Source organism: Thunnus maccoyii, chromosome 10, assembly GCF_910596095.1.
Source record: "Thunnus maccoyii chromosome 10, fThuMac1.1, whole genome shotgun sequence".
Classification (NCBI taxonomy): Eukaryota; Metazoa; Chordata; class Actinopteri; order Scombriformes; family Scombridae; genus Thunnus; species Thunnus maccoyii.
The window spans coordinates 8,919,685-8,945,911 of record NC_056542.1 but is presented as its reverse complement, the minus strand read 5'-3'; the positions used below and the strand labels follow the sequence as shown (position 1 = coordinate 8,945,911).

At 37.9% G+C, this 26,227-nt stretch overlaps 2 protein-coding genes across 8 annotated transcripts in view; one reads left to right on the top strand and one right to left on the bottom strand.

Moving 5' to 3' along the window:
* Positions 1 to 26,227, top strand: part of fli1rs (Fli-1 proto-oncogene, ETS transcription factor-related sequence) — a 35,733-nt gene that overhangs the window by 5,177 nt on the left and 4,329 nt on the right. For 2 of the 6 annotated variants that reach the window (XM_042424707.1, XM_042424706.1), the window contains exons 2-6: positions 6,043 to 6,158; positions 18,423 to 18,628; positions 20,758 to 20,924; positions 24,345 to 24,548; positions 25,745 to 25,822. In XM_042424707.1, the coding sequence (XP_042280641.1) occupies positions 6,043 to 6,158; positions 18,423 to 18,628; positions 20,758 to 20,924; positions 24,345 to 24,548; positions 25,745 to 25,822 (771 nt within the window). The other 4 variants (XM_042424711.1, XM_042424708.1, XM_042424709.1 and 1 more) reach the window with 3 other exon arrangements.
* LOC121906046 (ETS1-related protein) lies at positions 1,277 to 6,036 on the bottom strand. Of its 2 annotated transcripts, none has more exons than XM_042424712.1 (8): positions 5,945 to 6,036; positions 5,524 to 5,605; positions 4,016 to 4,135; positions 3,833 to 3,907; positions 3,593 to 3,745; positions 3,242 to 3,502; positions 2,224 to 2,342; positions 1,277 to 2,099 (listed from the first exon to the last, which is right to left on the bottom strand). In XM_042424712.1, the coding sequence occupies exons 1-8, from the start codon at positions 5,996 to 5,998 to the stop codon at positions 1,815 to 1,817; spliced, it is 1,149 nt and encodes a 382-aa protein (XP_042280646.1). In that variant the 5' UTR covers positions 5,999 to 6,036; the 3' UTR covers positions 1,277 to 1,814. The 2 variants fall into 2 exon arrangements, with proteins under 2 accessions (XP_042280646.1, XP_042280648.1); XM_042424714.1 differs by having other exon boundaries at positions 3,593 to 3,742.

Sequence of the window (26,227 nt, the reverse complement as noted above, 5' to 3'; positions counted from 1 at the left end):
TCTGTTTACACAACAGCCTCCACATATGGGTGCACATTAGAGGAGTTTTAATTGTTGACAAAGTACATTTAAAAAAACACTTACATCTACTAACAACTGCATTATAGTGTGTTTTAAACCATTTATTAAATATTTGTGTGCTGCTTATAAATGCTAAACAGTGGGACTTTATAGGGGGAAGTGTAACCCATATGGTAAATCTCCACAGATTAACTCAGGTTTTACCACATTTGAGTCTCACAAAAACAGAAAACCAACATTTTACAGACTCAGAAGCGATTGGCTTATGAATTAGAGTATGTTATTGTATAACATTTGAAACGTTTTGACATTAACTGTTCTCTAAAATGAAAAAAATCACAATTTCAGGACTAAAAACTACAACACTTTGCATCAACTTTAATTTATGACCACTGATGTAGATACTTACCAGCAGCACTTGAAGGCAGCATTAGATACGGAAGTAAAGTACATAACCTGTACATTATGCTATAGGTTAAACAGTTCACTCACAACTGGATAATTTACCCCTAAAATAACCCAAATCCTTCAGACTTTATTTTTCTTTAGTATAGGCTCTAGTTTCTGCTATAAAAACCTTTCAAAAACTAATTCGTTTGTCCAATCTAATTATTTTTGTTCATCAAATTTCAAATAAAAGGGCCCAATACAAAGCTTAAAACATATTGCAGCAACAATGTCTCAAAAAGCATTAAAAAACTTCAGTAGTGAAACCATCTTAGAAATAATATAACTGAAAGTCATATAGAGTACCAGACACACACATGAATATTTTCATAATTAAAAGCAGAATCCAGATGGAATATGACATTAATTTTCTCCACCTACCTGCATGTACTGAAACTCTTCACACAAATCTATGTTTATATACAGTTTATTTACACAAGACAATCATCACACAGGCTAAAACTTTCACAGTGAGTGCCTGAAAATCATTAGACACAGAGGTAGACATGAGTTTTGTATTAAAAAAAGAAAATCTAAATGCACAAAACTCTACATAGAATTCATATAAACACTATTTACAAATCAATTCCTTGTTAGAAACACATCAAATTCAAATACCGCCTTAGTTGTTGCAAACAGTATCTATTTATAATCAGGCTGTAGCTAACGATTATTTTCATTATTGATTAATCTTACAACTTTTTTTTTTTTTTGATCAATCGATTAACTTTTTTGGCATATAAAACATCAAAAAACTGAAAAATTCACAATTTCCTGGAGCCCAAGGTGACATCATCAAATATCTCATTTTGTCCGACCAACAATACAAAACTCAAAGATATTCGTGACTGTAAGGTACAACAAAGAAAAGCAGCACATTCTCATATTTGAGAACCTTAAACCATTAAGTATTTGGCATTATTGCTTTAAAAAAATAACAGTAACAACTGATCGATTATCAAAATAGTTGCAGATTAATTTTCTGTCAATTGAAAATTAACTAATCGTTGCAGCTCTAATTTATAGTGCTTAAAACTCCCCCTGTACTGCAGTTATTTTGCCCTGAGGTTAAGAGGCTATTTGCTCCTAGGTTTATTTAAGAAAAAGTCCCATACTGTCCTTTAGAAACTAATTGCATGGTAAATTTATGAGTTTTTTCTTTGTTTTTTTCCCTGAAATGCAACATGTATTAAATTGGCTCCTGGTCTGCCTGCAATAATGTCACCCAGTGAGGATAGTTGAGCCAGAGTTCAAGGAGACAGTGATTACTTTGCAGGCTGCAGTACTCAGTTAAAATGTGCTGGTCCCTCTCAGCCAGCAGCACCAGGAGCCATAGCATCCTTTCCCTACTGTGACGCCCATCTGTCACTGCTGTGCTCTGACGTCACCGCTGCCGGTACCCCGGGGCACTGCCACGACTCCGTGTTTGTGGGCAAAACGTTTAGACTGGTCAGGACCTCCTGCGCTGTCTTCCCCAGCATGCCCTGCATGTCACAGACAAAGCGGTAGACGTAGCGTTTGCCTGCCGTCTTGTGGATGATGTTCTTGTGGTAGTAGTAGCGCAGGCCGCGGCTCAACTTCTCGTAATTCATCTTGGGTTTGTTCTTGCACTGACCCCAACGCTTGGCCACCTGTGGAACCAAAACCATTTAAGAGTTGAACTTAAGGTGTGTTTATACCTCAGAAAAACACTGGAAAAATCCCCCCATGTAGTATTTAGCAAGTGCTCTATCCCAAAACAGGATATTTCCTTACCTCTGTGGGGTCTGACATCTTAAACTCCCAACCGTCTCCCGTCCAGGAAATGAAGGTATGGCAGGCAGAGTCCAGAAGTAGCTCCAGTAGAAACTGCCACAACTGGATTGGCCCAGAACCTGAAGGAAAAAATACATTGATTAATTCAGTGACTGAACTGGAGTTATAATGGCAACTAGAGCTGCAACAACCAGTCGATTAATCAATTAGTTGACAACTATTAAATGAATCACCAACTATTTTTATAATCAATTAATCGTCTTGAGTCATTTTTTAAGAAGAAAGTTTCTCAATTCTTTGATTCCAGATTCTCAAATGTGAATATTTTCTGGCTTCTGTAGTGTTTTATAGTAGTAAACTGAATATCTTTGGGTTGTGGACTGTTGGTCGGGACAAAACTAGACTTTAGATCACCTTGGGCTTTGGGAAACAGTGATTGACAAGTTTCACCATTTTCTAACAGTTTATAGACCAAATAACTAATCGAATAATCGAGAAAAAAGTATCAAAAGTAAAAATGTAGAAATATGGTCCCTGTTAATGTACTACTATAATATTTCATATTATTGAATTAATTATACCATTAAAGTGTTTGTAGCATTTTAAATCATCAACTTTAATATAAAGATCACATGTTATGTGTGTAAAATCGTAATCTGTAAAGTAACTATAGCTAATAGTGGAGTAAAAAAACAGCATCAAACAGCATTTTAACAGAAGCAAATGCCTAAAATCGACTCCCGTTTGTTCTTAAATTAGACGTAATTATGAAAAATAGATGGAAAATATCTTCTTAGCCTAATTTGATTTCATTTAATTTCACTCTTTACTTTAATGATCATGACATTACAACATGTTTGCAACACAGCAGCAACATGTGTGGTTATAACATATGCATTTTTAAAATAATCTAGTTGTTATTTCAGTATCTTTATGCACTATTTAAAATTCCTTATACTAAAAAGAACAATCAGAGTTAAAATAGCAGCACAGATAAGATAATAAATTAAATTCTAACCTGGATAAGCAGACATTCCTGTCATCTGGCCCTCCCTGTCTGGCCTCTGTGTGGGTGTATTTTTGCGTTTGGCCACACGGGGGCAGTACTGCTCTGAGGATTGAGGACCAGGGTTTGCGGGGCAGGAGGCCTGAGGCGGGTGTGGTAGTGGGGCAGGAAAGCTGGGAGAGGAGTAATCAGGCCAGAAAGATGATGACTGCCTCTGTCCGTCGGAGTCGTACAGTTCAGCCGAGTGACAGGAGTAGTTCTGATCTGTCTCACCTGGAACAAAGAGACGATTTAGGAACTGAATTGCAAATTAAGGCTCCTGAGAGGATGTTCTTTTATATATCAGTAGGTGAAATATCTTACTTTGTAATGTGTTTGATCCTTTTGCAGTTAGGAAGGGGCTGTGGCTGCCCTCCATGGCCGGGCTGAACTGCCCGTTCTGGGGCACCATACTCTGGTATGTCTGTGGAGATTCCTGGTACGCAGTTTGTGACTGGTTGACTGTTAGACCATCTGCTAATTAAAAAGAAAGCTAGTCACAAAAAGAAATTCCTTAAAAGGGGTATTTTAAGTGTGAGTGAGACTACAGAGTCAGAGGCTCACCATGTGGGTATGAGGCCCACCAGTTGAACTCTTGGTATGAGTCCAGGTTGAAGAGAGCAGTATCACTGGCACTCACTGGGGCAAAGAGGTGATAAAAATGTGAGATACGACAAAAAACACCAACAGCATATGACTCATATTGGCAACCATGAGGGTACATTTTTATGTTTTTTGAGGTTTCACCTTTGGTGTCGTAAGGGTGAGAAGCTTTCAGTGGCTCTGGGTAGCTGCTTTCTGCCGGATACTGCTGCTGTCCGGGTGCTTTACTGTCTAACAGAAAAGACAGGTCTTCACCAGGGTAGTCTGGAGGTTAAACACAGTGTAGACAGATGGAGTCAGTTAATGATAATGAAGGCATAGCTCATGCTTCTAAAGGACCGTACCAATGATTTTATCCTTCATACTTTACCAATATGCTTATCATTTTGCAAAACACATGTTTTTTGATTGATTTCATGCCGACTGGGAAGATACTGGTTTCCATTTATCTCGACATGGTATGAAAATGTACTTGCAGAGACTTAAAATAAAACTCTGAATTGAACACTTTTTTCCATTTTTTTGGTCACAGACATGTTATTGTCAGCTGTGAGCAGGAAAACTCCTAATTTTTGATGCATTTAGGTGCTACAAGGAAAGTCTGACATTCAAGATATGAGAGTCTGCAGCTGCAGCAACCTTTTTAAAGCAACTTTACATCATATTTGTCAGTATGTTTGATTTCTAGCTGGATATCCTGACAGTGAAAACCTAAGATAACTTAAAATAACAATTAAAGCAAATATCTACAGTAATTTAAGCAAGTTTCAAGACTCTGTGAGTTGGTTTTCACACTGTGCTGAAATAAACTGAAGCCAGTGGCTGCCTGAAAGGGAGGAAATACATTTGAAAATGTATGCTAGGTAGTTAATGTGCTAAAATGTGTCATATTATTGGTATGGCCCTTTAACCAGAAGGTTAATCACAGCTCAGCTGAGTGGAAAAAGTGGGGTGAATCTGTGAGTTAGACTCAACAGTTTAGGTTATTTTCCTGATGGTGGGTGTTGACGCAAGAAAAAGGCATTTGTTTACTGTCGAATCAGCACTAGGCACTCAAGCCCACCTCAGGTTTTTTCAGCCTCAATAGATGGAGGCAGCTCGGAGGAAACAAGGGAGGGAGGGGGAGGAAGAGAGAGGAGGAAACGCCAGCGGAGGGAGTGTGACAGAGTAGTGATGGAGGGATGGGGAGGGGGACTCTAAATCTGTTGGAGGAGGAAGTCTGGAGGAAAGGATTAGGGGAGACAGAGAGGGGAGTGCAACATGGAGAGTATCTTTAACTTGACCACCCTGTTTCTCTCTGTCTTTGCCTACCTCAGCCCATTCAAACATTACTCACACACACACACACACACACACACACACACACACACAGCACCCCATAATCCTGACGCAGACCCTGAGTTTGAGCCCCTGGTGTCAAGGTCTCATTGAAAAAGCTCTGACAGATGTGATGATACCGACTGCGAAAATATTTCCTCTGTCCTTCAGCTGCTCAGGTTCAGAGGAAACAGATTGTGCAAACATTAAAAAGAAAAAAAAAAAATCTCATCACTGAGAGTTAAAAGCTTGTAGCATCACCAGCAGAGGCGTTTTTGCTGCCTGCTGCCTCATGTGATGGAGCAAACATGAGTCAAGTGATTCTGTAAACTCACCATAAGATGCAAAGTCAAAGCCTGCGGGCACTTCCTGTGTCCTAAAGTCCTCTGTGTAATATCCAGTCTGGCAAATCTCCATCTGTGTTGAAAGATTGTACGATTACAACTTTGTATCACTGCAACTTAACCTAACTCTCATTGTTGAGCAACAGCAAGAAACAGAGGAAACGTGTTGGTTGTTTGCAATAACCAGTGACAGATAGCAGAAGAACAAACATGAAATATGAAGTATTTGCCACCAAAATTTCATAAATTTTACTATTTCTGGCCATAAATACCCAATATTTACCCCTATTTTTAGAGGTAACCTATATGTAAGATGTTATGAATGAATGATGAGATTTTTTAGTTTCTTTTCTTTATATTACTTCAAACAAAAAATAATTTTTTAAAAAAACAAGCCAAAATGCCATCCTACCTTAATTTTCGAGTCTTTGCTGTCTCCAGGTTTGATGATAGTGTCCCAGTACATTTCTTTCTTTCTTTATCTCTCTTTAATTTGTGGTTCCTTCCCAGTTTTACAGACAGGATTCACGTACAACAGAGTGGTCTTTCCGCGGCCGGACCGGTCCCGTTATAAACGCAGCGGAGGTGGGAGGGGCTCGTGCCTGCCCGCTCTGCGTCGTGACCAGGTTTGTTTAATAGGGCGTGACGTCAGACGCCCTAAATCCACCCCCACCCCCAGCACAGATCAGACAACCAAACACTCATTCATAAAAGTAAATCACTCACTAACAGGTAAAATATAGCAGTAAAAATCGATTGTAATACAGATATCTTAATGATAAAATATATATTTATATAGTTTATAAACACAAGATTACGATTGTTTATTACAAAAAATAGATTAAAAGATGAGAAAATCAAAATGTATTAATAAAAAAACACACAAACACAGTTAAAGGTCTCTAATATTATCATAGATTAAACTATTAAACACACTGTAGATAGCCTAAAACATAATAAAGTCATATTCCATCTTCTCGGATGTGAATATTTGGTTATTTCATTATGGTCTTTCATAATTGGGTTTCAGACTGATGTTCCGCCCAAAATAAGACATTTGAAGACGGGTGTGGACATTCATAACTATTCTCAGACTTTATTTGTGAGCAAACGGTAATTTATTCAGAAAACAATCGGCAGATTACTAGATAATGAAAATTATTGTTAATTGCAGCTCCAAAAACATCACATGTCACAAATTTAATATAAAACATCATAGTTAACATGCTCAAGATAGTACAAATTCAGCAATAAATAATGCCGCAGTAGCCTCTGATAGTTGTAATTCATTATGTAACTTTATTAAACCATTGCTTAACTATTACTTAACTATTACGGATATTAAGGGGGCGCTTTGTAGCCTACTTGGCCTACTGAGGATAAGCCAAAGAATAAACTACAAGAATGTTGATCATGTGGGTAAATAATTGGCAGCAGAAACAACGAACAGTGTATTTTTATTCTATCACTGAAATGACCTTAACATATTTCAAAGCTGCGGTCAGTCTGATTGTCTGACAGGCGGGACTAAATAACTGGGTGGGGATGAAGTGCAGGCTTTTGAAATCAGAGCTTTGCCAGTCGGTTTCTAATGAGGTGGGAGGATGAAGAAAAAAAAAAAAATCAGTATCTTTAGAAACCATTCGACAAAACAATGGCCCGTAAAAAAAAACACACACACAAGTACTTGCCGAAGAAAGTCTGAAATCACGGCGTGAGTGGCTGCAGCAGATAAGGCCGAGCCCAGGGCCTTGTATAAACAAACATCTCTGCTATTCTCCTTCGACAGGGAAGAAAACACACACACACACACACACACACACACAGAGGGCCAACTCCATCTGGAAAAGTGGAGCGAGGTGAAATCGTGCGCGTCGGTGGGAGACGAGAGTCGTGATTGGGAGCCCCACCTCAAGACACAAGGACACAACCGGGATAAAGTTACACAACACATGAGGTGATTAACAACCGTCTGCAGTAAACTATCAGCTCGGGAATTCACCTATAGGCCAGTTACACTGTGAGGCTTGTAAAGTAAATGGAGCTATAAGGACTCCCAAATGTGCCAGAAATTAAAATAGGCCTAATAATAAAGCAAAGAGTTTACACGGCACACCAAAGTATCAGGAGTTAAATCAACTTTCGAGAAATCAACTAGATTGATCCAGTTCCCAATTCCTAAATCATACCTGTAAGCATGTTGGTAATGATTTTAGTCTTGATATCATATGTATATGCCCAGTGATACTCTGATCCTTTACTTAAGTAAAAGTACCAATACAGCAATGTAAAAATACTCCATTACAAAGTCCTGCATGAAAAATTCTACTTAAGTAAAAGTACATAAGTATTAGCAGCAAAATGTACTTAAAGTAAAAGTATTGGTTTGGTCCTTCTGACTGATATATTATTATATATGACATCATTAGATTATTAATACTGAAGCATCAGTGTGTAAGCAGCATGTTACTGTTGTAGCTGCTTGATGTGGAGCTAGTTTAAACTACTTTATATACAGTTAGCTAGTTTAGTCCAGTTGTTCCCAACCTAGGGGTCGGGCCCCTCCAAAGGGTCATCAGATAAATCTGAGGGGTCGTGAGATGACTAATAGGAGAGGAAAGAAGAAAAAACAAAGTTCTGATCTCTGATCTTTGGTGCAATAATGGATCATTTGAACATTTATTGAAATGAAACCATGTAGTTTAGAGGGAAAAATCACTATTTGGTGGAGCTGTTAACAACTCACAGACATCTGAAATGTGACCCCGACTACACACTGCTTTTTGTAAGACGTCAAAAGCCAAAAAGGTGGGAAACCACTGGTTTCATCCTTAATAATGTGTTGCATTTTAAAAGCTCGTTATATTATGAATTGTGTCAAATCTTCATCTGAAAAGTAACTAAAGCTGTCAAATAAATGTAGTGGGGTAGAAAGTACAATATGTCCCTCTGAAATGTAGTGGAGTGGAAGTATAAAGTAGCAGACAATGGAAATACGTACCTCAAATCGTACTTATGTACAGCACTTGAGTAAATGTGCTTAGTTACTTTACACAGCTGTATATGTCACACATGTACATAAGTACCTGACACTTTGTATTTATACGCATACGTACACATGTTCCTTAACTAAAAGTATTTAAGTATTAGCAGTAATATGTACTTATAGCCAAAGCAAAAGTACTCTTATGCAGAAAAATGGCTCCTGTCAGTGTTGTTATGTTGCAGCTGGTTGAGGTGGAGAAAATTGTTGGGAATTTATCTGTAACAATGTATTGTATTTTATAAACTCATAATAGGTTTTGTATAAAGTAACTTAATCTGCAAAGTAAGCTGCAGCTGTTAAATAAATGTAGTGGAATATAATGTACAGTTTCCCTCCAAGGTGTAGAGATGGAGAGGTATAAAATAGCTTAAATTGAACTTACGGTATCATAAAAATGTTTATTAATTTGTTTATTGAGCAGAATTTAAAGGGGCCACTTTAATCTTTTGTGAATTGTTAATTTTCCTTCAAGGCCTTCTTACGCGTCACATCGTTACTTTGTGCTTCACTGACGTCTGCATTGTGGACGAACCAGGAAATCTCTGGCCGACAGTCGGAAAAAAGAAGCCAAATGGAAATTTTCTGCGCTGATTAAGCGTTCACTATCAAAAGATCTACAGTGACTACCACCTGACTGTTAGCCGGATATGGACTATTTTTGTTCATTTGAATGCAGGTCTACTGGAAGTGTAAAAAAAAAAAAGCGGTTTATAGTTTTTTATGAAGAATGACTAAAAATAAAGTTGACTGTCTAAATAATCCTGAATCGTTAGGCTTTTTTTTTCATGGACATGTGGGAAGTAATCAATTTGAGATCAATGTTTCTTGTGTATAATTCTGTTAACAGCTGGTTGTCCATGAAAAGATGTAACGCCTCACATGGTCAACTATACAGGGCTTTTAAACATTTTTTAACATATTACATTTGCTTCTTTACACAGACGTTACAATTTTGGGCAGATTTACAAAAAGCTGTAGACCTGCATGTAGGCCTGGGTTAAACTTGTGGTCAAATCGGTTTTTCTTTGTTCATTCCTTTATTAGGTCACAGATAACAATGAAATGAAACTACTTTTCATTGTGCCCAGACCCACAGAAGTATCTGAACTCCAGTTTGGGGACCACTGACCTCTTAGACCAGGGGTGTAACTAAGACTTGTAGGATTTAAGGGTTGGATGGGACTGTGGGCCCCTTTTCAGTAGGTTTCTATCCAAATGTAGCACAAATTTTAACAGAATTTCCAGAAAATCAGCAAAAGAAAATATAAATCAATATGTGTTTCCATCTGTTGTTATGCTGCTGGCACTAATTTTCCAGTCAGATGCCATTAAACCATTGCAGAGGTAGAGGGCACAACAAGATTTCGTGATTAAAAGAGCGCCAGTCAAACCTCAAACCGTGAAAAACAATGTAGAAAACATGATGGAAATATGACATTTATGTTTGTTTCATGTATTCATTTGAGGAACATTTCAGTCTCCTCGTAGCACAGATCTGATGTTTTCATCTCATGGACATCAGTGGACGTTTAAGTCACTGTGTATGTCACATTTTACTCACTGAATTGGTTTCCATTTCACTTTTTTGCAATATAATCAAGGTTTTTTTTTTTTTTTTAATTTTCAGCATTTCCACCTAGGACACCCGTCAGCTGTTTTTATGACAAATGTGTATCTACTGGAGCCTGATCAATACTGGGTTTTTGAGGCTGATACCAATATTGACGGAGAGATACAAAACTCTGATAACGATATATCTACTGATACTAATTTTCTTGCATAAACACAAAACATACACAAACATTTTTGGTAATGATCCCATAAATTAGTCGTTTTAAAGAACTGAGATCAAGATATGTACTGAGCGGGAACATTTTATGGTTGCTGATGGACAAACTGTGTGGAGACGTTATTTCTTAATTATTGATATACCTGCAACAATATCGGCCGATATGCTGGCCTGCCAATTTATCATTCTAGCTTTGTTGTCTTCTCATTCACAGCTCCAACAAACATCCACGTATCATTATCAAACCCTCTGTGGGGACCATGATCTTGCTGCATGAACCTTACGTCACATATGGACCGTGTGCTCAGGATTGATATTAAACTAAATGTACTGAGCTTTAACATAGTCATGCCTAAAATAATAACCGTAAGCAAAAAAGATCAAATTTAGATTGCAAACTCATGATGAACCATCACATTCAAGATTAAGTGATTGCCTTTTGTAGTACACAGTTTACAGAAGTAATACACGGATTTATGTCCTTTGGGTGCTTCGATGTTTGAGGTATAAACATGAATTTTTCATAGATGTTCCTCCATTCAACAGCTGGTCAGCCAGGACATTTTAATTTTAGTCTGCAAAGGAAAAAAAAACACCACCAAAGTTCAGTTCTGTTTGTTCTGGTTTGATTGGATTTGATTCTAGTCAGTGCTACATGACATAACACACACAAAAATAAAACAAGAAAACAAACAAACAAAAAACACACAGATTCAATCAAATATGGGACCTGGAAAAGCTTAAGGCAAGAAATATAAAGTATTAAAACACTGATTCATTAAACAGGATACAATGAATGCTCATGTATTTTAAGTACATTCACACATATCTCAACTTTCCATTTACTTTAATAAGCTGTTTTCACACCTGTGTTTTTTTTAAACTAACAGATTCAAAATATCTCATCTGCTAAGTTGTTTCACAATTTTGCTTTCAAAGGATTCCGATCCAAAAGAACTATGCATTTTGACAGGATTTTGCCTCATCTTACACCTGTAAATAGTGTGGTGTCTGGCCATTTAGGCATCTATACACAGGACCAGACTTTTGTACCAACACTTTCATTCAGCTGTCAGTGGCCCCTTTCATTTTCACTGTGGTTTAACTGTTGCAAAACACTCAAATCTGTTGTTTTTGTGGGTTGATGTGCTGTGACTTCTTATGTCCTATAGGATGATTCTAGACATTGATCTGACGCACAAACTTGAGAGCTTATTGTTTTTCCTTCTGAGAATTAAGCTTTGGTTTCACGAGACACAACTTCAGTGCTTTTTCTTTTTTTTTTTTTTTTTTTTTTGCAGTGTTAAGAGTGACTTCACTTCCCAATTTAGAGAGCGAGAGAGAGAGAGAGAGCGCGAGAGAGAGAGAGAGAGAGAGCGAGCGAGGGGGGGGAAAAAAACTTGCCATCCGGTTATGGTCTGTGAGCAAAAAATTGTAACTGCAATGGTTTGCGCCATAGAGCCAATGCACCCCTGCATGAATTGAAGAGAGGTTAGAAGGCTAAATTAGCTGTAACATTTACAAAAACGACTAAATGACAAAGACTGCGAGGCTGCTGAAATGGACTGTACGATAAAGGTAGGTGTTTAATGTGCTTTTAACGCTGCTGCTGGTGGTGAAAAATGACAGGCGGCCACCCACACCAGCCCTGGTCTGCTGAGTGAGAGAGTCAAGGCGGTGATGCGAGCTCCCCACTCTTTCCTTCTTGTACAAAATTTCCTCTTCCTTCCCGTTCGTGGTTGTATGTCGGCTCTATAATAACACAACTAACCACTACATCTTTACACTCAGATAAAAACACTAATTGGTGGCCGTTACAAGCGAAAAAAGAGGATTTCCAAACGCGCGCGTTTCGTTTTTTTTTTCTGATTGCTGCGTTTAATCGGGCTCATCCCGCACCGTCCACGGAGCCACAAAACAACAACAAAAATAGCGCATGGACAGTGAAATTACTGAGCAGTCATAGGGGCTGATAAACTCTGTTTTTTTTTTCTTAAACGAATACGTTTCAATGAAGGGATGCAGGACTTTATTTATGCGCACAATGCAGGTGTCCCTGAAGACGCCATGGATCAACATGAGAGCCCTTTTCAAAGAGCAAGAGGATCCATTTTCATCAGATGACTGGTATTTCACATTTTATACTATTGCAGCACATGTGTGTCTTTTTCTGACGAGCACAACGCCGTGATTGTTTCAAATAATTAGAAATGCAGAAATAACGGCCTTCATGTCAAGATTTCATATCGAAAATGATCACTGACAAATGATTAATAGGAAACGATGATAGTGCAAAACATTTTATCTAACGATGTGGACCACAAACATAGAAATTCATACTCTTTTTTTTTTTTTTTGTAACGAATGTGCGTCAACACCAGGGCTGTAGGCTGTAATTTCCATTTTTGCAATAAATATTCTTGCAACCTACTGAATAATCTCCTAATTTCGACGTAATGTTAATTCTTAATTTGTTAAAAACAATAATGATTTGATATTTCAAACCAGAAATATGTTTTGTTGAGCCAAACTAGTTTGGGGCCTCGACACATTGAGGAACTACAGTAATAATTGTACTAATTTCTCTCTTGTTTCGTTTCTGAAATAAATATATATATGTATCTTGAAGCATTTTGGACGCTAAACTCGATCAGTTGACTGTTTTTATTATGACATAAAAAGTAATTTATCAATTAAAGGGCCAGTGCAGCAAAATGAGGAGACATCTTGAACGAAAACCTAAATCTTTATTTCAGTCCTTAGAAAAATGTTTTTATTTAACATTTAAAATCTTCGTGCAGTTAAAATAGTGTCGTATACGGGATTCTTAACTGATAAAACATAACTGTTACATTCAGATAATTAGTCTCTTGCTCTCTGTTGCAGTAGATTGTGTGTTTGAGGTTATTTTAAGTATAATTTATAGCTGCAAACGGGAGCACTTGTCAGGTGTCGTTATCTGAACTCAGCAGGCTTCCTGTCTCAAACCTCAGACTTTCCGCACACATTTCCGCTCCCTGGACTAGAAAAAAAAAATGTCAAAAAGGCAAAGCCTCGCTAGAGAGAGACGAGTGGACAAGCTGAGGCGTTGCATTGTTTTAACTTTGCATTGTCCTCTCCCTCAGGCCGTGAGGTGAAGGAGAACCGGGCCTGGGCCTGAGTTTGCGGCCTGCAGAGGCCTGACTGCGTGCTGCCAGGCTCCGAGTTGTGAAAACCGCATCGTTGTTTGTGTTACAGAAAGCGCAGCTGCTCAAGGCCTTTGCAAAATCAGCTTGCCTTAACTTTTACTTCTGCTTTCTGCCACTTGCCTCAGACATGGCGAGCACAGAGAGCTGTTTGCACAACTCGGCCTGTTATTGTAGGCTACACCTTGTTTTCTGTGAGTGTGGGGTTTCAATTCTTTTTAATATCCTCCCATAAGCCTTGATAAGAGTTGACACCCATTTGATACGTTTGTTAAAATATTATTAAAGTTTCTGGAGGCCTTTTGTGAAAGAGCAACTGAAAACATGAACTCAGTAAATACAAATAAATACATACAAACTTTGTGAGAAAAGTAAATTAACTTTCTCTTTTGTTAAATACATATTCTATTATTAGGTGTGTTAATAAAAATATGCGGATGATAGTTAGGTTACACTCAGGATGTTGGGGACACACAACATGTGTGCAGACCAGCATCGAAAGTTCAAATTAAATCTCCTCTTTCAGCTCAGGAAAAAAAACCCAAATTGTTTTGAGAAGATCAAAACAATATGAATGACATAAGAGTTGATGGTTGTATCAGCTTATTTAACACATTACACATAAGCAAAACAGATACATTCGTTGAGGTTTGAGATGAAGAGGTGAGGAGGTAGTGCCTTAAACATCTAGTCATAGAATTACTAAAAATATAAAAAAAAACATTTTCTCAGTACGTGCAAGAAAGGTGCTGTAACCACATCCTTGGTTGCACTTAAGGGCACCAAAGTTGGTTTCCAAAGTTGGCTCCAGTCAGGCAATACCAAGAAAATATCAAATAGTTTAATTATTTGTCACTTCCTAAACGTTGGTGTGACCTGTCAAGTTCCACCCTCATTTAGTTTAAAAACATATCTAACAGCAAAAAAAAAAAAAAAAGCTTAATTTGAAATGTTTTCAGGAGCAAATTTGATCATCTAATTTAATCAAAAGTCATTAAAAACTGGGAGGCCTTAAGCCTATGTCTGAGCATTATTACAACCTAATATTATCTAATATTATCTAATTCTGGCAATCCTTCATGATATTCTGTCAAAAAAGACTTTAGGAAGGCAGAAATACTTGGTGGTGGAGCTTTTAAACCAGTGGTTCTCAGAGTAGGGTCTGGGGACCCAGGAGTCCTTGATGGGCTTCCAGGGGGTTCCCAGCAAATAAGTAACACAATGACAGAATGTGTGACTATTTTGGCCATGGGTTTCATATATTTTCTGTAATAAAACATCTAAAAGCAAAAATCTTATCAGATGGGGGTCTGTGGTCTAATTTGTGTCAGTTTAGGGGTCCTTGACGTGAAACAGTTTGAGAACCATTGTTTTAAACTGCATCTTAGGTTAGAAAATGAGGGAATCCAAGTCAGATGTGGTGGTATTTTACTTGAGATTTTTCTTTTTCCTTCGGTTCAACTGTTAATCTAAAATGTTTACAGTATAAAAGACGTATGGCTGACCAGGTCGTAAACAGCCTGTGATCACGCTAGAAGCTATCAGTTTGGGCAAGACTGCATCATGATGCAACCCGCAAAGCTGCTGACTTACAGCCATGTCAAAAGTTTCCACGCAGGACTTAATGCGTTCGCTGCATGCAGCAAGTGAAAACAGTTGACACGTTTTACTCTCACACCGAACACGTCTGGTCTAAGTTTTAGGACATGGAGGCACAAGGCTGTGACAGCCTCAAGAAGGTCATGTTTTTAAAAAGTTGTTTTGTGTCACTGAGCAACAGGCTGTTCTATGAAACACATTGAACAGGAAGTCAGTTGTGGCACTAGCGGTCAGGCCACATATTTTGGTATATTTGTATCAGTGTGCAGATGAGAGTGAGAGAGAGAGAAAGAGAGAGAGAGAGGGAGACAGAGACAGAGAGACTGAGACACATAGAGAGGGAGGGAAGATAAAGAAAGAGCGGGAGTGTGCGTTTGCGGTTGTGAAAGCATGAACTTGTCACTGAATGTAGGCCTGCTATGCCGAAAAACTGAGCGTGAAGTGAGGCTGCGAGTCGTGATCATATCAACAGTTTGAATGTAGAGCACAGAAAAATCCTCTTTAACATTAATTCAACTGACTCGGGTACCCGCAGAACCAGAGGTATACTTTTTGTCATATCTCACAGGTGCTTTATTCTTTCATTCCAATTCTTCATGACTTTGTCGATCAATCTGTTCCTTATGACTTCATATCATTGTTTTCTGTTTCTGTTTTAATTAGTGCTTTTTAAAAAATACCAGTGTATTGCAGCCCTGGGCAACCCCAGTCATAAGCACCTTTGCGGTTTTTGTAGATGGAACTATTTATTGAGTTCATATTTGCTATGGGTCCTAATTTAAAGTATCACACACTATCAGGGGAGGTCGGGGCACTCTGTCAGTTATTTTGAAGGCTTTGTGGAAAGATTGTACTTGGGATAAAAGCTGCTATTTGTATTAAAGAAAAGTATTTATTTTCGTTTTACACAATATACAAATTAACTGTAACTTTCCTAAAATAATAATTATCCGTTTGTTTTTTTCAGATGACATTAATTACATAACTAATAATGTTTTGAGAAGAAATAAGTTAACATTTTGCTATGATGGTGGTCTCTTACAGTGGTTTATTCTCAGACCCCAATCTGTGGTCCTTGTATGTTAAATATGTCAGTAGGATGAGGGCTAACACTGCATACAACTTCACTATCATCTGTTCTCATGAGAACTTGCTGTCGGCAGCCGGTTTTATCCTGCCTGTTGTTTCACTTCTGCACAGAGTAAAGGGCCTCTGAGAGAGAGGAAAGAGGACGACACAACAGAAGTAAAACAAAGCAATCAGCTGAAGAAGAAAACAGAGTGCGGTCAAAAGAAAGCTGAGCAGGGCAACATAAAGGCCTGATAAATACGGCAGTCACATGCAAAAGTGCATGCATTAGTGCATGTTTTTTATATTGTAGTAAGACTTGAAGAGTTCAAAATCATCTAAAAAAAAACTGACGCCTACTTTATTTAGAGCCTACATTTGATGTTTGTTTTTTTTATCTGTGTCTTTTCATCTTGAGCAATGTTTATCAGGTGATATTTGCTTGCTGTGAAATCAAAATGTAGTTTTCTTTAAATGAAACTTTCTGCCTGTGCTTGCTTCAAAAAAAGGGCGTATCCATTACACAGCAGCAAAGTCTCAGTGCAGCAGCAGCAGCAGCAGCAGCAGCAGCAGCAGGTTGCTAAAGTCCCAAACACTGCTGACTTCTGTATCAGTTTGACTGCAGCCTGGAGGAAATGCCAAACTGTGTGCCATGCATTAAGATGTGGTTTACAACGCTTGGGTAACAATTGAGCTAAAAAAAAAAACATACGCACACCGAAGCAAAAACAATGCAAAGGCGGCACTTCAATCAAGGCTATACTCTTCTTGCTGCCCAATGAACTCGACCCCCTCTCCTCTCCTGACCACAGGCTTTAGGGTTGTTTTCCAGCTTTAAAATGACCCACATTTTTTTTACACTGTGCCCCCCTCCTCCACCATTTCCTCTCCCTTGGCCTGTGCCAAAAGGTTCCTCTGCACATGGCGGCCAGGTTTCCTGTAGGCCACTGAAAAAGCACGGCACTGACGTACGAGGCCCAAAGACAATGCTCAACTCCTCTAAACAAACACGCACTTGCACCCACTTAGACTCTCACAGTCGCATCGCGCATGCACGCACTTAATTTGAGCAGCAGACAGAACAACAGGTCCGGTGGGTGCGTGGGATGAAAAGTGCCATCTTGGGTGGTTTTGAGGCCTTGTTGAAGGTGCTGAACACAGGAAGACGGTCTTACATCTCGATTAGTCTCCACCTTGAGCTCGCAACCCTCCCCCCTTGCAACCCCAATCCTAACGAAAAAATAAAACTGTGGTTAAGGTTACTGATTGTTTTTTAAGATTAGACTGCAGCAGAACCTACATCTTGCCATTTCTGAACAGTCTACTTGTCATTTCACCTCTGAGTAGTTTTTCATAGTGGTTTGATAAGCTCCTGTATCTCTGGTTGTGTAGATGAAACATACGCTTAAAGTTTTACTGAATCACAGGGGAGAACCACTGAATTTTAAGCATTTGAATGAGAAATTTTTTGTGGCAGATATAGTTTGGAGGCTAGAAAAGAAAGCCTGTGATCAGAGGATTGATAGTTTAAATCATGACAGAGCTAGGGAAAGGTAGAAGTGGAGAAAATTAATTTGAAATAGTCCCTCCATCTGAGCAAGTCACTTAATCGAAAAGACCAGTTAAGTCATGGACACTCCCCCTTTTCACCAATTTTGCTGATTTTTAAAATACATAGATAATTTCTCAAAGTATTGAAGTCAGCCTTTACATTTCATGGACTTTTCAACAATTTCAAGCCAGTTATATAGTGCAGATCAATCATAGATTAATCATTCTGTAACCGTTTACAAATGTTTTTTTTGTTGTTGTTTTTTGCTGTTGTAGTGAATATACTACTTCACTACAATATGATACAGGAAATATGACTCTGTTTTTTTTGAGAGGGTATATCTCCTTCAAACTATGATTATTGATTATGTTGATATACTATCAAGTTCCAGAAGAAAAGGGACAAAGTTTAGCCCTTAACTAGATATTTGAGATGGTATTTTCCTTCTCCAATAAGAGTGAGGTTTAAAAAATGGTTCTATCCATGCCTCTGCTGTCGTAAAACTGATTCACCTGATTTAAAAGTTCAGATAAAAGTTCATAGTTGAGTCATTGGGCATCTTAGGTGAAATCAACTTGAGTGTGCGTGTGGAAAAAAAGACAATTTCCACAGGTTGTGACTGCAGACACTGACTGTGACTCTGTTGGACAGGAAGCGCTGTCCGTGGTGAGTGAGGATCAGCCCATATTCGAGCCGCCCTACCCTGCAGCCCCAGCCATGCACATGAAGGCTGAGATGACGTCGCCTGGCCCGTACAACCAGACCTCCAAGCAGAGTCCCGAGCCCACAGAGCCTGAGTGGGTGGGGTCAGCAGCGCAAAACCCTGGGAAAAGAGGCGAGCACGTCAATGGAACCAGGTGAGTCAGGACGGGATGAGGCCACCGGGGAGCACTGGTTCCCGGATTACCTGACTGAGGCTTTGTCACAATCCATGTCTGCGACCTGGGTTTTTCCAAAACCTAAAAATATTTATTGTTGACTTATTACAAATGTAACCACGTCAATGGCCTATAAGTCAGCACTGATATGTTGTCTTGAAACAACAGTCAGGCACCCAAATAAACACCGAAATAGGTTTTTCTTGCTGTAATCATTCTTCCTGTTCATACTGATGATTAGAAGATCCTTTTATATGTTCAATCTAAGTGACGGGGGACAAAATCCGTAGTCCTCACTTTATGACAAAAATGTCCTCAAAAGTTTATCTGAAGCCAAAATGAGGCTTCAGACATTCAAATGAGTCAAATCCAGTGAATATCTTCCAAAGTTAAATCCCTCTTTGCATTTCCCGGGAAGTGTTTTCCTGTTGAGCGGCAGTGGAAGAATAGTAACAAAAACACGGAAATTTCTACAGAAAAGGCTGTAACTATCCAAGATATCCCCTTGATTAGACTAATTTGGCTGCAGCTTCATATAAGCTTTGGATAAACCTTTGAATACATTTTTGCACAAAACCAGAATTTTGTCCCTCTTCACTTACATTGAAAGCACTTTGAGAAGGGATCTCTTAATGGCCAGTACGAACAGGAAGAATGCCCACAGTGAGCAAAACCTATTTAAATGATAATTTGGACAGATGACTTTTGTTTTAAGATTGAGACAGACTTGAAAAATTGTGAACCTATCCTTTAAGGGCAAAACTCTTAAAAATAATATGATATAATTAGAATTATAGTGGAACTAAATGGATAAACCTATATGGGAACAATTTATAAAACTCATTAACAACTTCATTTAAAAACAACATGATTTGATAAAGAGATGTCATAACAGCTTCTGTGTTTATAATTTACATTTGCACTTATGTGAGCATTAATTTAAATTTAAATATACTGATATATAACATCTGGTGAAGGTTATCCAAGTTTGCTGATCTGAATTAATTGGTTTTATTTATTTATTTGCCATTATTGTTAGGGTGCCAATTTATTGACTACTCAAGCATTTTGACAGGAAATGAGCAAGACGTACAGAAAAACATTTTAAAGATGTTTATATAATCACGCTTGCTTCATTAATTTAACAGCAGCTCTGTTTTGTTTTGTTTTTTTAATCATAACAGCTGAAAAAATAATTAATTCCTTCGTGTAATCTAGGAGCACCGTGCTATAGCATTAATTTGTGATTAGGGTTTGACTGATTAACAAATTCTTAGGTGATCAGTGATCTCTGGGGAAGATACTATTCTTGAAAATACGAACCAAATCTGTCATCATGAGAAAACTCATGGTCTATTCATGAGTCATTTGTGGAACAAACACTAGTAAAGATTTAATTCTCAGTTTATCATCTAATAAACTAGTCGTAACTAACGTCACAGATTCCTCAGTTCAAAATAATCCTTATCGTTTACATTTTTTTCCCTTCTTAACAAATTTTCACTTGTAAAACACCTATAAAACCTATAAAACTTGAGTTAGGAAAACAGTCGGAACAATGTTTAAAAATGTTTGCCAGAGATTATTAACCACAGTAACTAATATCTAAATATTGAAAATGGCATCTGCTCATAGAGTTCGATGAATGGATGTGCACAAATACTGAAAAACATTTACGAGCTTTAAAAGGCATTTTAATGATCACATTATTCCTCTAAACTTTCCCAGCCTTGTGAAGAAAACCTTTAAGTCCCACGATTTAGCATTCATAAGGAGTATACAAGGATTTAATAAAAGGTTTATAACATGTTATAATATATTTGTTAGCAGATATAAGGACATTATGTGTTTATTAATTACAGTATTTGTCAGCAATTATGTGTTTTACTGTATCTTATCATTCATTATCTGTTTTTACAGCAGCGTCCACATATGGGCGCCAACAGGAAGAGATATATTTTAGTTGTTGACAAGTACATTAATAAAATTAAATTGAAGTGTGTTATAAACCATTTATTAAACGTTTTATACTTTTTGTAGGTGCTGAAAAGGGGGACTTAGAGTAAAGTTACCCTTTGACCTCGACTTCTCACCTCTGTCTGTTCTAGCCGCGAGTCCCCTGTGGACTGCAGCGTCACCAAGCGCTCCAGGCACATGAGCAATGACGGGGCCCCGATGCCGTACCAGGCCTCATACCCAGAGCCTCGTGTCAGCCCCCAGACCGCCACCCCACCCAGCAACGCCACAGAGGAGAAGAGGGTCATCGTGCCGGCAGGTGAGCTGACTCACTCGCATGAGCTGGCAGTCACCCTCCATCCTCACACAAACACCATCGCCGTCACAAGACAGTTTCCCAAGAGCTGGCACACACTGGGCTTGTGCAATGTCAATAACCAAATCAGAGATGGGCACAGTGTGTGTTTGTGTATCTAACCCTTCTTCCTCATAATACATCCACTACCAACCACTACTCCCCAGTGCTAACAATGAACAATAGCAGGTTTCAGGTCACAGTATGTGCTTGAGTATGATATCAGGGTTTAAAATAAATGCTATTTAAAAAGTGTGAAGTCTAAAGTCTAAAATTAGCACTAAGGACTGTGATGTCAATGAAAGAGCAAGAATGGATGTGTGATCAGGTGGTGTGGACTTTCATTTTTAATCTTCCTGCCTTCTTTTTTCAACACGAACACTGTAAAAATAATAAATAACCAGTGACATTGCAAAAGACATTATTGATAATGTGAAAATAATTTCCCAAATGAAAATATTTCTCAAACTATGACTTCAGATGATTTCAGATTGACCACTTTGCACATTTTACCTCCTCCAACAAGCTGGAGATATTTTATTTTTCTTGTTGTCAACTAATCTTATGAAAAGACCAAAACCAACAATGAATTGATCCTACTTACGAGTATTTTCTGCGTAACTTAAGCCTGATATAGCCTATTTCTGTGCACCACAGACCTCCATTGTTGTCCAAAAACTATTAAACACACATAAATGAGCCACACCGCTGCACTGGGTGACATGTTTTTTCATTATGATGAACATGGGCACTCTAGTTTAATTTGACTCAATCCCACATCAGTCCAGACCACATGTATTTGGACAATTGTCTCCCACACAGTTATTTCTATACTAATGGAAACCTACTCAAATTAAAGCTGAGACTTGGCACTTTAATGTTGTATCAGTTATTTTATTTCAAATTGAATGTGCTCAAGCACAGTGCCTGAAAAATAAAGAAATGTGTCAGTGTCTAAATACCTGATGTCTGGAATATACGACTGCAATTTCCTGTTACCCGAAATGTTATTCATCCACAGCTGAAAATAGTCCCAGACAAATGCACTATTTACTCCTGTTTGAGTAATGTTTGCTAAAAACAACAGTGCACAGCTGTTAAAGAAAATTATTTAGCCTTTATAAAAAATGAAACTATACATTCATGACCCATTTTAAAGATTTACATCTTCAGCAAGAACCAATAGACTTGGTGCCGAGTGCCACAGACAGAGTATTAAGACAGACTAAGGCATTGTTGGTTTTAGCCTTTTTATTGGATTTGTTGACAATATGAAAAGTATTGAATAACATTGGCCTTATCCTTCCAAACAGAAGACTAATATCCTTTAGTTTATTTAAGCATAACAAAGCTTTGCTTTATAGACATTTGGGGTAAAATGTTGATAAAAACACTCAAAATGGCACCTGTGTGTTCCCGCTTAGCTGTTTATATAGTCGTGTTGCCTTGTATTTTAATCTAAACATTTGTTGAATGTTCATCCTGAAAGACTCCATTGTCAGTAAAGCTTCAATAATGGCTTCTTCTGCTACAGTTAAACCCTGGAAAAAATGGAAATCAACTGTGCTCAGGGGAAAATCATTGTCTTGGAGTAAAGACAGTGACATTACTATCTGAGTAGTCATAGTTGAGTTTTATACTGTCTATTGTACTTATACAACACTTTCCACTTAGTCCATGTCATCCTTGCTATGAATCACTGCCAGTATATTTTACACTCACTCTATTGCACAGTTCCCATACAGTTAGTCTCCTATGAGACTCGTGATATTAGTAATTCAGTGTGTCTGTGTGCACGTTTCATTGAGTCAGTCTCATGAGGAATCCCACCTCAGACGGCGCTCCGTAGAGGCGAAGTGGATTTTTAATTCAGTTCTCTGTAGAATCCAACGAGATTCACCAATGAGTCACCAGCGCTGGGTTATTCTGCTTAATAATACACGGATATTGCATCACAGTAGCATGTGTTATCCAAGGACAATCAGGACCCAAGGGTGTGGTGGCCTCTGTTCACAACTAAGACTCCTGCCTAATATTACGGGCAATTTGCTGCGCACAGTCATTGTTAGCTACTGGAAATGAGCTTACCTTCCTGAATCACAGTCGTGATATATTTTAGTACTGTGCCAAGAAACCAAGATCAGTTTAAAATAATCTAAAAGTTAGTAAAAACTTACAAATGTCTGGTACATAAAAGTATACAAAAGATAATATGATACCCAAGACCAGTGTACATAAATGTAATTATGTACAAAACTGAAGTTTCAAGCTATGCTTAAGCAAACTGAAACAGTGACTTGTGATTTAGAAGTGGCTTCCTATTACATAAAAAATAATAATAATGAAGCATGCAAGTGTAAAAAGGTGAAAACTATAAGAACATATACAATCTAATATGATATAGAATATGAAATATATCATATAATGTGACTATAATATATAAACAAGATTGCAAATTATTTGTTTACAGGCATTTTAAAACTTTAGACAGTATGTACAAAATCTAATTACAAATAGTTTTCTGTATCTGCATTATGAAAAATGCCTCATTAAAGACAACAGTGATGATTAAAAGTGGAAAGAAGTGCAGTTAAAGAGTCTAAATCAACTGCTTTCTCAACAAACAAGTGTTTTAAACTGTTTAAAGATATATTTACTCAAAATATGAACAGCACACCTGTTAAAAAAAAAAGTAGCAACTGGTAACCATGTTTTGAGTTTGACTCAACCAGGCTCTTTTTTTGTACACACCCAACCACACATTTTGCAATCAGTATCAAAATCACAAGTATCACAACTGGTACTGGTATCTAAGTAGTTTCCGGAGTTATTCAGCACTTTCATGCGCTTACAAACAAATCATGTTTGCGCCACAGTTCTTCAGGCTATTTCTGTATAACAACCCCCCGCCCCCCCCCCACCTCCTCTGTTCTTAGGTCTTTTTTTCCCCCGATTTCAAGAGCATTTTTTATAAAGAAAAGCAGCAGTTTCAATGTAAAAGACAAGATTATATGTCCAAACACTGAGATAATTTACATTTTTTAATCATGTGAAGCATTCCTCATCTTATCTTAACAGTCACAACTGGTGTATTAAGTATTTGCACTGGAAAATCATGATGTAAATTAATATCACTTTGTCCAGAGTTGCTAGTGTTAATTTTCCTGCAACCTCTACAACATCTTGTTTATTAACATTTTTTAGTTAAGAAAAGCAGAACAGCAGCTATTACAAACTCTAGTTAGCTAAAAGAAAATTTACTCTTTTATAAAAATCAAACAGGTTGTCCTCTAAGACATTTCCAGTGATATACACCGTGTTCTAAATCATCATCTTTTCTGATAATTTCTGAGCAACTGTCTTCCCTCCACCCTCTGATGCCAGATCCCGAGGTTTGGACACAAGACCACGTGCGGCAGTGGCTGGACTGGGCCATCAAGGAGTACGTCCTGGAGGAGGTGGACGTCATGCTCTTCCAAGCGCTGGATGGCAAGGCCCTGTGCAAGATGACCAAGGAAGACATGATGCGTCTCACATCAGCCTACAACGCAGACATCCTGCTCTCGCACCTCAATTACCTCCGGCAGAGTAAGGCTCGCCTCATGTCTGAGATAGCATGCTAGCTGATAACACTGTTTGGTTCTTGCTCGTTTTAGCTTTTGACAATGCAAAGATTTCATTGTTCTGTGGTCACAAGTATTCAACAGAGAAGCAGGAGCAGAAATAAAATCCAAAGACTCTCTGGAAGCATCACTGTGAAATATGTAGTGCAGAAACAATTAACAGAGACAATTAACCAACTTGTCATACAACAGATAATTGATCAACATATTTTATAATAAATTATCTTTTTTAGTCATTCACTAAAAGAAAATGCCAAACATTTGCCGGTTCCAGCTTCTTAAATGTTAATGTTTCTGATTTTCTCAGTTTTATATCATTGTAAATCAAATATCTTCAGGTTTTTACTGCCTGCTTTGGACAAAAAGTGATGTATTTTTTAATGTCATTTTGATGAATCCATTATTTGGAAAAATACTTGATGAAAACAATCATTAACTGCAACAGTAAAAATATGTCTGCATCCAGATTTGTTAAATTTTTGCATTGACGTTACTTTTTTAGGCAGGCATTTTAATGCTCACTATCCTTTAATTTAAATTTAAATTCACAGCACCCAAATTCCACTCAAGTATTAGGGCCAATTGAGGATGTGGACAAAATAATCGACACATCTTGCTATACGGGGACACTCTGTGTTTTTGGGGCTGATGTTGTTATGTTGTTTTCAGTAAGTGTTGTGACCACTTTTCCTCTTTGCAAATGTTAGGTTTCCTGTGTTTAGCACACAATATCTAGTCATGATTTCTAGCACTTGCTACATTACATAAGTTTGCTCTGTTTGTGACTGACGCACCAGCAAGTTAGCTTCTGCAAAATACTTGTTCCAAATGCAGCTGAACAAGAAAATCATGTCAAGTTGTATAACAATTAGCAGCATTTGTCAGTTTTAATAGAGGTCTGATAGTCACCATGTTCTAGTTGGGTTTTTAAAGTAATATTACAACACAAAGGGTGTTGACAGAATGACAGGAACATCTTACAATATAATCTGACATTACAAACTGTTTCCTCAAACGTCCTCAACACAGTCAACAACTCTCTAATCTTTTACAATCTTTAGTGCCTCTGCTTTACTTCAAAAGACTCATAGTACTCAGGTATTGATTGATTGTCTTTGTATTAACAGATTATAATCTTGACTTTTTTGGTCTTTATTTTAGGTAGTCCTACGTTCTCTTACTCCACAACTCCCACCAACAACACACCACCACAACAACCCAGACTACAGGTGAAAGCAGGTGAGCTCCTTCACTCTCCTTCATCACCTCCTTTTTTATTAAAAGCACTGAACCTATTACGGAGAGACAGGCTCTTACAAATGCACAGCATTTTCTGCCATGATTTTGGTTATTTTACATGAGATATTTGTACTTGAGATGAGATTTTTGTCCCTTGCTTTTCTCACTGCGTTTGAGTGGGCGGGTTCAGTTAGAAAACGTGTCTGATGAAATTGTGGGTGTGTTTGCTTGTGTTGGCAGCATTATCAATCGAATCTGATCAAATCACACCCACACAGAAGAAGATTAACTGACTTTTTAAGTGCTGAATTCTTAATAAATAATAACCAAGGATGTTTTTGATTGCTGCTTGTTTAGCCATGGACATTTAAAGTTATAGAGAAATACTTAAGATTTGAAATCAAG

Bases quoted from the DNA above. Each gene is read 5' to 3' on its own strand.
- LOC121906046 (XM_042424712.1), bottom strand. From the start codon at position 5,998: ATGTACTGGGACACTATCATCAAACCTGGAGACAGCAAAGACTCGAAA. The intron at 3,746-3,832 runs GTGAGCCTCTGA...CTTTTTAATTAG, and splicing joins GTGGGCCTCATACCCACATG to CAGATGGTCTAACAGTCAAC. The intron at 3,503-3,592 runs GTAAGATATTTC...TCTTTGTTCCAG, and splicing joins AGGATCAAACACATTACAAA to GTGAGACAGATCAGAACTAC.